This window comes from Mytilus edulis, chromosome 11, assembly GCF_963676685.1.
Source record: "Mytilus edulis chromosome 11, xbMytEdul2.2, whole genome shotgun sequence".
NCBI lineage: Eukaryota > Metazoa > Mollusca > Bivalvia > Mytilida > Mytilidae > Mytilus > Mytilus edulis.
The window spans coordinates 77,269,157-77,281,625 of NC_092354.1; the positions used below are offsets into that span (position 1 = coordinate 77,269,157).

General features: G+C 31.4%; 1 protein-coding gene across 1 annotated transcript; it reads right to left on the bottom strand.

Moving 5' to 3' along the window:
* Nucleotides 1-2,087: 2,087 nt before the first annotated feature.
* Nucleotides 2,088-7,451, bottom strand: LOC139496323 (baculoviral IAP repeat-containing protein 7-like). The gene is made up of 5 exons (XM_071284838.1): nucleotides 7,321-7,451; nucleotides 5,555-6,080; nucleotides 4,428-4,606; nucleotides 3,186-3,201; nucleotides 2,088-2,367 (listed from the first exon to the last, which is right to left on the bottom strand). Exons 2-5 carry the CDS (start codon nucleotides 6,012-6,014, stop codon nucleotides 2,129-2,131), a joined length of 894 nt encoding a protein of 297 aa, XP_071140939.1. The 5' UTR covers nucleotides 6,015-6,080; nucleotides 7,321-7,451; the 3' UTR covers nucleotides 2,088-2,128.
* Nucleotides 7,452-12,469: the final 5,018 nt, after the last annotated feature.

Here is a 12,469-nt window from a genome sequence, read left to right on the forward strand (position 1 = left end):
ACACACTGCACTTATTTATAGATAAATCAAAAAAATATACTGTGCCCTTACATCCAATCACAGCGCTCCTAATTTCACTTCCTTCACCTGCTTTGGGTACACAAAAGGCCAACCTAATGCTGGGAAAATATGCTGGGAAAATGTAACACTACGGTTTTTTAATATATGATATGAAGGTGAAACGCTGGCTTAAATACTTCTCTTAAATTATACTACCAAAATACTGCACATTTTATCATGCGGTGATAACTGGCAAACGGTTGAATTAAAGGTAGCTTACTACATTTATGATGATAAATAACCAGTACCTTTACGCTGTGCAAAAGGAAAGCATCATGAAACGTCAGATGACCTTGATAAATAAATATTCAAACCATGTACTTATTATTTCGAAACTGTGATAAAAAAATGAAAATCAATTTACATAAACCATGAATAAATGAACAAAATTGTACACCTATTATCAGTCAAAATAGTACATATGTATGCTCAGATTTTTCTGGATCTTAGACGACAGTCAGTTCTCTGGTGAATAAGTTAATGTGAAAGATAAAGGACATGTATACTACGTAACGTAGACAGTTCAATAGTTAAGACGAACACATTAGGCTAACGTATGGTAGAGGGACATTATGTTTTCTGGTCGTTCGTTCGTCCGTCCGTTCTTCCGGCTTTAGGTTAAAGTTTTCGGTCAAGGTAGTTTTTGATGAAGTTGAAGTCTAATTAACTTGAAACTTAGTACACATATTTCCCATGCTAAGATCTTTCTAATTTTTATGTCAAATGAAAGTGTTGACCCTTATTTCACGGTCCATTGATAGTGCAAAGTTCATGTTAAAGTTTTTGGTCAAGGTAGTTTTTGATGAAGTTGAAGTCACACCAACTTGTAACCTAGTACACATGTTCCCTAAGATATGATCTTTCTAATTTTAATTCCAAATTAATGTTTTGACCCCAATTTCACGGTCCACTGAACATGAAAAATGATAGTGCGAGTGAGGCATCCATCTACTATGGACATATTCTTGTTATTTTAATAGTTATCAAAGGTATCAGGATTATATTTTAATACGCCAGACGCGCGTGTCGTCTACATAGGACTCATCAGTGACACTCAGATCTAAATAGTTATAGAGCAAAACAAGTAAAAAGTTGAAGAACATTGAGGACCCAAAATTCCAAGAAATTGTGCCAAATACATAAGATGCTAATTGAGTTATCTAAATTTACATACACATGATGATTTTGATAAGGTCAATACGTGTGAACGCTTGTTATATTTGACATTTCACCATAAGGCATTTTTTTTGGACATTTGTTGTGTGTCCTGAAAGAACACTTAAGCAAACAATTAAATGTTTGAGTGACATCGTGTTTAAAATCTTATAAAATTTTCATTATGCCTTATTCAGAGACAATATTAGAATAATCATGTATAGCGATTACCACTTCCATAAATAGAGTCTCTATTCCGTTCGATGATCTTGATTTTGAACTTTTATTCAAACATGTCATACAATATCGTAATAACATTAACGGACCATTTCTTCTGCACAAAATGTCTATTTTAACAATCAATCTCTCTTTAGTAATGCTGGAGGCCGAAATATTTAAAAACCCAAGGCTTTTTAAACAGATGAAGATCTGCAGATCTAAAGGACCATAAAGTATAGCCAAAGCCTGGCAAATATTCAAAGTTTTGCATGAGTATGATACATTTCTTGATTTTAAGTAATTTCCAACATTTCGTAATACGTGTATCACAATTTTAATAACACAAACTCCGTATGTTTATACCAGTACCGGCTACAGGGCTGAAGATACCCTCGGGGACTATCAGTTCATCAGCAGAGGCATCGACCTAGTGGTAGTAATAACATGAACGGTAAACACCATTTTGTCGCAAGCAACCAAGCAAGGAGTATAAAAGGATTGAAATGAAAAAAGGAGCAAGTAAACAATAGTTTGTTTATTATCTGCGATTTAATATCAATGGTGTTATAAGCGTGACAAAATATTTTATTATTCATTTCAAGGTGTTTGAAAATCAAAGATATATACAAATGTTATCCTTTTGATATTTGGTCTTACACAAGAAATATAAAATGTTTGCCATTTGCTGAAATGTTCATACATATGTTCGAATTGTATGTGTTATTGGTCCTCTACAAATAGGACATTTATTCGTTTCATATTTTAATCGAGTGGAACAGGGTTCACACATAGCGAAATGACCACATGGTTGGATCGTAATCTGCAGTGGATTTGATAGACAAACTTTGCACTGCAGTCTTGTGTCTGCTGTTGACTCTGCTGTGCTCGAAGATGAAGACGTTATTACAACGTTATTTTGTCCTGTCGACACAGCTAAAGAAATGAAATAATGTATATCACTCACTCTTACAATATAGAAGCCTTTACATTTGTTCATTTTTCCTTAAATTGTAGGAATAGTCATTTATAAAAATGGCACCTCGAGATTGTTCTTTTGCGTTAACCTTGACGGAACTCTTTTTTTTAATGAATGGTTTCTCCATATTATTCCCATAGTACTGTGATTTAAATGAGGTGTTTTAATGATATCTTGTACATAGAAATGTGTCTACAACATGTATAAAGTTCAACCCTACTCTGACACTCTTCCCGTGAGTGATAAACGATAATATCAAAAACATTTAAAAGACAATAAAAAAAACAATACTCATTTCAAAGTAAAAATTAACCAATATGTCAAACCAAATTTTGTTCACTTTTTTGTATTGGTCCCTCATTTTATTCGGATTATTGATCTTACATGTGAATAAACAAACAGTTCTATATTATTTTGACAAATTAATTTTTATGCACGATTAAAATGCTGTAGACTAGGTTTGTTTTTATTGTATTATTACTTAATCTTCGCAGCACGTGAGTCTTTGTTTACTCCTTGGTTGTGATTGTTATTGCCTTGTACGCTTCCACATAAAATGAGCATTGTACGCTTCCACATATAATGAGTATTGTAAAAAATAAAAGATTTTGAGGCTGACACTTGATATTTTTTGTTTATATTTTAAAAATTACATACCACAACAAATACAGATTTCATAAATCCTGACTTTCGAAATAGTAGAACTTATTGATGTTTAACTTTAAGAACGTCTATTCATAATTATCGTTCTACACGAAATTCATTAATTACTTACCATTCATTTCGATACTCTAAAATGGAATAAGTCATTATATATACTTTGTACGTATTTTTTCTAGATAAGGAACGCATCTATAGAAAAACTTAATGTAATGTACAGTTATAGCGTTTTGCTTCATTCTGTATTTGAGATATAGAAATTATCCGTTGTATTATGTTTAACTAGATCAGGCTTGTATGGTATAGAAAACTGCTCTAAATAATCCGTTATATTACATTCCATTACCTGATGCTCTCAACTTTTAGGATTATAAACCTAATTCAGTAACTTTCTTACCGGAAAAACATTTGAGATTTGAAAACATTGTAAAGTATCTTAGATACAGGAAATATCACTCTCAAGGGGGCTCGCGGGTATAAATTAATTTTTTTTTTAATATAGGATTTCGCTATGTTTTTTTATAAACGAACTTCAACATATACTTAATAGAATAATAGAATAAAAAAAAATGGGGTCACCGTTCCTTTAACCTCACAATTTGCCTCCGAAAGAAACATTAAGTTTTGGTTAATGTCCTTTTCTTCTGTAGAACTAATAGAAGAAAACGATGTAATATAAAAAGAAAAAAAAAGAAAGAAATTACAGAAATCGCTTAAATTTTACAATTATTTAGTTTATGTACAGCTTATTAAAACAATAATAAAAAATATAGGTCACCGATTAATTAAAAAAAGATATTTCAATTTTAATGCCAAAGTAATGGCATTTTTGCACCAAAGGAAGATAATTTTGAGCTTTTTCAAAGATATAAACTTTTAAAAAGTCATCTGGGGCTAAACCGAATCGATGTTTTTGGTTGATTTTGTATCATATCATAAAGTAATAACTGATAGTGAAATAAATAATATTTGTAATGAAAAAACAAAACCAAAAACAAATGCTTATTTTTTTATCTGACAGTTTTGTACCCGCGATCCTCCGTAACTGCGTATCACAAATGTCACATTTGCGGATTTATCCTTTGTTTCAGAATGAAGTTAAAAAACTATTATTTTTATACTTTTCGAACCTACTGATTCCCCTCCAATAGGGCAAGTCTATAGTTTTTTTTTAATCTGACATTAATAGGGATAACCATGCTTTGTAGCTTTTAAAATTCAGCTTATCTCAAATTATGTACAAAAAATTGTCAAGTTGTTTCTTCTAGACGCTCTTTTTATTTAGCAAAGATAGACGAAAATGCCAGATTGTTTTCCAAGATCGACAAATTTAGGGCACTCTGAACTTGTAACTTACCTCACCATAACTTCCGAGCCTCTGAAGTTGTTCACATGATTGAATACCTTCCTCTACAAGATCCATTATATACGAACATTCTGGTTGCAGCATGATATGTATTTTGACAGGATCGTCGTCTTTTTGCCATCTTCTATGCATTATACCACACTCAAAACAAGCCACGATGTCAGCGAATCCTGAATACATTAACAGATGATTAAAATCTGATAGCATATTCATGTCAAAATTAAAGATAATTAATTTTTGTTTCTCCTACTTATATCAATTTAAATTGATTGGATGACTGGTTAAGTCGTTTCAATATTCGACATTGGTAATGTTTTACTCAATATAAATATCATTCAATCATTAAGTATCATATATGGAATCTTATCTAAGATGCGACAAGTATCGTTGCTAAGATAGATTGCTAATGTTAGAAAAAGAAAAAAACGATATACGAATACAAACAACAATTAACCAATTATGGCAATGAAAGAAGATATGAGGCATAAACAACGATTACGCCAAGACAGATAAATTGATAAATATCAGGACTAGGACAAGCTCTTCAACGACTGATTGTCGATGTGATCATTACAAGATACCCCAAATACAGAACAAAAAAATATACCATAATAACAATTGGTTGAGATTGTTTAATTGGTAAATGTACAAATTGTTCCTTGAATAGGTAACTTTATACTTTTCTTTATATTCCATATTTTTTAACACATTATTATATTTAAACCATGCTCAACTCAATTTCCAACATGATATCAATATAAGTCGAACGCATGCTCAAAATGTTGTCGCTACTGCAGAATGTGTGTCTTAATGTAGCCAATATATGTGTAACTCAATACTGTATCGTTTAGACTTTTCAGATGACGATACAATAAAAAATACCGTTTAAGACTTAAAGACGTAATTGAAAACGGACAAAACCTTGACCAAGCTAAAATACGACAAGAGATAGATATCAATTACAACCCACTTTAGTACACATTAAATTAAATAGTTCACAGCAAAACAATTACCAACAACACAATTGATAAATCGATATATCGTTGCTGCGCAATCTTCCCTGTAAATACAGGTGGTAATTGTAATGTATATCTTAAATAAGTAAAATGTATATTTACCTTTGTAAAAAAAGCCAGCCTTAGCAAACATCCATATAGGGAAAGTACTGACTGATGTCCAACCAATAAAGGATTGTTCTCGAATATCAAATTTCGAGTATGATCTAAACTTTGCATGTGAAGTCCTCCTACTTTCATTGATGTCCGTATGTTGTTTTCGTGTCAACAATAATTGTTGTTTCTGTTCAATTAAGTGATTTGTTTGTGCCAAGTTTTCGTTATTACTGTGTATTATTGTTTCTTGTTGTTGTGTGACAGGCATAACTGAACCGGCATATCCATTATGATCATACCGTGTGATTCTGTTAGTATTTGAAACCCTAACACCTTCTGATTTACCTCTACAACATAATTTTGATCTTAAATCATCGCCTAAAATAGTTCGGTCTGTAGTACATGTATATTTCCTTGTCGTATGTTTATCTATGCTACACTGGACGCACTGAACATCAATTTCCATCTTTACATAATAGACTACGGAGTATATTTTTTCGCCCTTTACGTCTCGTTATTAGAATATGCTCTTCTGAAATGTATGTATATACATTTGTATTTTTTCATTTTTATTATTGATGTTGTATAAACAAATATACAAATAGCACATTAGCGAACTATGCAGTGTGAATAGTTGTTTTATATTTAGCGCATTCGTAATACCCCGCAGCAAATATGCATTACACATTTTACATATCAGTTCTGTTTTATCAGAACACTGTTTACCTGATATGTAATATACGTATTTCATTACATATCAAAAAAGCCATTATTATATCATAGTTGTGTGTCATTTACTGGAAGAGTAAACTACCGTATTTGAATAAGAAATTGATATAGAATAGAAATTGATGAAATATGATGAAGTTAGATTTAATTGTTGTCAATCTATTTTTACGTTCTTTATTTTGCACGATTCATGATACACGTCCATTAACACACAAACTTTAAAGAATTAAAATCAGCTTTAGTTAGGACACGTTTGAATTCATATCAAATAGAAAGACAGTTTATAAAATGAGACGCAGAATAAATTATTTTCAGATACTACATGTTTGTCTTTTCATCTAGCCTTATTTACAAAAATCGAATATGTATTTGTGGAAAGTCTTATTTAATTCAATAAAGTGCAGTAAGCCTTGGAAATTTCTAATATTGGATAAACCTATAGCATTTCAGCATACAATATATATTCTCCTAATAACCTAAACTATAGTTGTTTTCTCATTACATGAATTATTCGACACATGCAATCCCTTTTTGGTATTTTTATGAGTATAATACATGAAATAGTACCAATTTGAATAAATGATAAAACAAAATGATAAAAGGGTTAATTCGTTGTCATACTACTTGTGAAGTTACGAAAGAAACCCAAAAATTAGAACGCAGAGCGGTATAACATTGTTTTTAGATTGCATTGGCCTGATTTCAATATTTTCCAATGTCTAAAAATATACATAAATATTTAAAAGTATGAGTGAGATGTTAAAATACCAGATATAATCACATTTTCCGACAACTATGTTTCATCCGGTTTAAGGTTCATGAGATGTATTTTTTTAACTTCCAGTTTTGTCCCCCCCCCCCCCCGGAAATAATGTATTTAAAATATACTGCTTACTTACATGCCTTTTGAGTTATTATCAGGAACAAACTTGTTTATTCATTGATAAACAAACAACCCTTATACGTATGATAAATCATTGTGTACACATTAAAACTGATAACATTTGTTAGATATGTGTAAAATGAAGAAAGAATATACTTACTATGGTGGTTATAACATTACGCAGATCTTTTTAGACAACGAGTAAATCTATGTGTTTACGATTTAAACGGATGGTATTTTGCGTTGTATGATTCAAAACCACTCAACAAAATCAATACCCTTACAAAATGTTATCTGATCTTCATAAAATTTGAAGTATTCCCTGTCACGTGACTAATGTTTTAAATGACACGGAAATAAATCATTTGTTAAACTTGAAACCTGTATGAATATGGAAATGAGTCGATCTAAAATTGTGTATGTATTATGAATAGTTTTCAAACTTTCAAATTTACCATAATAAGCACCTTTTGTATCAAGAGAACCCTAATAAAGACCTCATTATATCTGATTCTTACCAATTGGTTGAATGTAATACTGAACATAAACGAGGTCAATGAGCAATCAAGATAAAAATATAGCTTTTTTTTACCCACGTTTTTTGTGATCCGAGGTTTCGTGAAAGCAAGCACAATTAAACAATATTGTATTCTGTGTTGGCCTTTTTTAAAAGGCACTGTTCTGCGTTTAGTTAAGCGTTTAAGTATTTTTACATTGTAGATGTACAGTGTAAACCATTTGTCTTCAATTATGGCTTTCTTTTGTCATTTGTCCGTGTACACATTTATAAGTATAAAGAAGTTAAGTTTGAACTCCCAAAAGGTGACGTTGCAAAGAATTATTTTTCATTCTTAATTCACTCTCATCAACCGTTTTCTCGAATTTCATACAAGTGATACTGTCATGCTAGGTTTAGCTAGTTATACAACCAGGCGTAAGGCACACGTGTTTTTTTTATTGGTTTTCCGTTTAAGGAGTAATTTGATTACGGTATTTGTGTTATTTGTTTGCACTTACACATCGATGATTGCTACAATTGTTTAAAAAAAAAGAAAAATCTAGACAAGTGTCTTGAGCACAAAAAAATGTATATAGTATAAAATAGAAGATGTGGTATGATTGCCAATGACACCACTGTCAACAAGAGACCAAAATGACACAGACATTAACAATTATAGGTCACCGTACGGCCTTCAACAATGAGCAAAGCATATACCGCATAGTCAGCTATAAAAGGCCCCGATATGACAATGTAAAACAATTCAAACGAGAAAACTAACGGTCTTATTTAAATATAAAAAAGGAACGAAACAAAATTTGAAACACATGAACAAACGACAACCACTGAATTACAGGCTAGTTTTTTTTTTATAGTTGTCTCATTACAATGTAAACAAATGTACTAAGTTTTAAGTTGATAACTACTTCAATTTCATTATAAACTGATTTGATAAAAAAGGTAAGCTTTCAAATGACCCAAGAACTAACCGCATGATTGACGCATGTCTATGAATGGAATACGACCCGCTAGCATAGACAAGGAATAAAAAAAAACATTGTTTTCCCGTATGTCATTAGCATGGACATTCATAAAATTAAAAAAAAAACCACTAGGACTTCAATATACATACAAAGATAAACTGTTGTGACAGCGTTATAATATAAAACATTAGATACCAACCCTAAAATGAACTTAAATTGTGTTTTATAAAAAATAAGATTTGGTATGATTGCAAATGAGACAACTGTTTTACATGTTTATGGGAACCAATCCTGCGTTATTATGAATGGAGTCTTTTATTTCCTTTTCATTGCCTACTTTTTCTTTCTTAACTACTTTATTGCATATTACAATAATATTCTAAGTAAAAACGAAATCCGGACTTCAATGATTAAAATTTGTTAGAAATATGAAAGACATTTTCCCTGACCTTGGAATTATCAATTTTGATATAAACCTAGAGAAAGGCCTGGCATCGCGGTCATAACACTTTCGAGCATGATTTTTGTACTCAGACTCGAAGATCAACCAATCAAATTGCTGGATTTCATGTTTTGAGCATAATGTTTGTGCTCCGAGCACTGAGCAAAGTGTTATGCCTTCAAGGCCTTGTGTGTTAAATTCAATATTGTAAGTTTATTTTATTAGTTATCTTTTCTAACATGACATTGAAAGAACAGGTACAGGCAAAACTGTTGCTTCACAATGTCTTATGACTTGGTACTTTATACAATCGAGGAATATATTTGAATAGACGACTAAGAAATCAAATGCTTTGCACTAAGGAATGAAATGATTCCCCGATGTATTTGATATCAATTAATTATGTGATATTCTGTTTTTTTATCAAACGATACACTATTAAATAAAACAACTTCTATGATAAAATAATGAAATGTCTCGAACTTGGTAAAACATGCATACATATTTAGCTACAGAAAAATATATTATTTTAGTACCATCTATTCAATATGTTTGTTTTTTTTATTTTAAGCTTGAAAAGTATTAACCAATTACTGAGTTTGGTGTGTGCGAGCTTTTTGCTTTTCCATATGAAAAGGGACTTTCCGATTTGAGATTATTTGTGAATTAGTTATATTAGTTACTTTCCTTTTTTTCATGTACCGATAAATAAGCATTTATTATGAACGACAATAACCATATCTAGACATGCATCGTTGCATGTAATCGATTGAAAAAATTCTGAACTCCGCAGAAAATTAAAAACGGAAAGTCCATAATCAATTGATAAAATACATTAAACGAATGGACAACAAACCAAAATATGTATCGCTTTCAAAATGATAAATACTTCATCCGACAGAATCATATAATTATTGCATTGGTTGTTTTAGCTGTGTTAATATACAATTACGAAGATATTGGATGATTGCCACTGAGAAAACTCGTCAATTAAGACCGAATTATGTGATCACCTGAAATTTGGTTGGGCTATTAGGATCGGGCTAATATAGGTAAACATGAATTTAGAAAAAAGGCAAGTTTCATTTAAGACATGTACAAGAGGGACAACCGTCAGATCATTATGACCAAGTTTATATCCGAGTTTACATGACACTACACAAGTCAATACATCAGCACACTGGCTAGGTTGGCTAGGGATCGTTCGTCCTGTGAATATGATAAATATATATATATATTGTAGATTTGTTTCCCTACTTATTATGTCTTGCCTCGGTGAACATACTTCAAAACGAACATTAAAACTATACTTTTACTCATTCTGGTAAATTCAAAATAAATACATAAATAAAATGTAGCAAAAGATACCAAATGGTACAAACTCAAAGCAAACTAAAAAAGACGTGGTACCACACAAAACAGCACCAATATCATAAATAATTTAAAAAAAAATAATGATATAATCTTGAGAATGTTTTGATTTTCATTTTACAATTAAGAAATCCTTCCAATCGTCGAAGGGGAATTATGTATTGAAAACAAAAACGCTTTGTAATGTTGAGTGTACTAGAATCTATATATCTGCATTGCAAAATGATGGTGTATAATATGTTTAAAAAATTTAAATGTTGTTGCTGTTTTTCCAATATGATTGGCTTTCATATATATTGAAGTCTGGAATAGATAAAAATAAATATTTAACTTGGAAGATTGTATATATATATTTTACCTGTATGTATTCCAAATTTCTGACAGAACATGTAGGTCCTATACAGTTCCTATCAGTTAAATCTCCAGCTAATGGTAAATTGTGATAAGTGATTGATATAAATTTGCGCCATTTATACGACCAGCTAATGGCAGATGACCTGTTAATGACTCGTGAAAGGACAAGCTTCCTGAAGGTCCATTTATCAATGTTCTTCCGCCTGAATCATGTGTTCCCACATAACCACTAACTACAGTATCATGTGATGATTAGCTAGCAGATAGAATATTCTTCCCCTGACTGGTTGATGATTGACTTTTCAACACGGATATTCTACCTGTGAATAAAATGAACCAATGCAGTGATAAAATACTCATGCTCAGCATTGACAATTTACAATTTAAATGAACTATCAATAATTCAAAACTGGTGCATTTTCTAATTTTTTTCACATAGAAATATATTTGCCTTCAAGTTAAATACGATCATACAATAATTCTAAATTTGACGATGATTAACATTCAATTTGAGAAAAACTAAATATTTCAAAGAAGTGGCATTTCAGAATATTATGAACATGGTAAACTGTTTTGAAGCAATCTATAGATATCACGTTATAGTCTTTAAATTTATAAAATAAGAAGAGAGACATGTCTGATTTGTTTTATAATTATCCTTAAATAACAGGTTGTCATGTGCGCAGACTGGTTGATATATTAAACGACCAACGTTAATTGGTTATCAAAAGTACCAGGATTATAATTTTATACGCCAGACGCGCGTTTCGTCTACATAAGACTCATCAGTGACGCTCAGATCAAAATAGTTAAAAAAGCCAAATAAATACAAAGTTGAAGAGCATTGAGGACCCAAAATTCCAAAAAGTTGTGCCAAATACGACTAAGGTAATCTACTCCTGGGGTAAGAAAATCCTTAGTTTTTCGAAAAATTTAAAGTTTTGTAAACAGAAAATTTATAAAAATGACCATATAATTGATATTCATGTCAACACCGAAGTGCTGACTACTGGGCTGGTGATACCCTCGGGGAAGAAACGTCCACCAGCAGTGGCATCGACCCAGTGGTGTAAATAGTTACCAAAAGTACCAGGATTATAATTTTATACGCCAGACGCGTGTTTCGTCTACATAAGACTCATCAGTGACGCTCAGATCAAAATAGTTAAAAAAGCCAAATAAACCTGGATTAACATGTGCTATGAATATGCAATTTTTATGCATTTGACTTGAATTGTACATCATTAGCTGACATGGTTAGTCATGCGATTATTTAACTCTAACCCGTACATGTAATCCTTATAAGACAGTACACGTTTTAAAAAATCTCTCATCAGTGAAGTTGTGATCGAACAACTTATGATCTTCAACTGTTATGTATGCAAAACACATCACATGGTAAAGCTGACTAAAATAAACCATGAAACCAAATTACAGAAATCTTTGTATTGCAGTTTATGAGAAACATGTGTCGAACATTTTCAACTAGAATATCATGTGTAAAATTATACAGGTGGTCGGTAAACAGGATGTTGTTGGGTGATCTAAAAACCCATGATACATCTGACTAATATAAAACATTAAACCAAATTTCAGAAATCCTTATAATGTAGTGCCTTTAAAGATGTGACGAAATATATCCGTGGGACGGACGGACGGA

What these genes read in the sequence shown, in the direction of transcription:
- LOC139496323 (XM_071284838.1), bottom strand. Translation starts at nt 6,014, where the DNA reads ATGGAAATTGATGTTCAGTGCGTCCAGTGTAGCATAGATAAACATACG. An exon ending in GGCTGGCTTTTTTTACAAAG is followed by an intron (nt 4,607 to 5,554) that starts GTAAATATACAT and finishes TAATGTATTCAG; the next exon opens with GATTCGCTGACATCGTGGCT.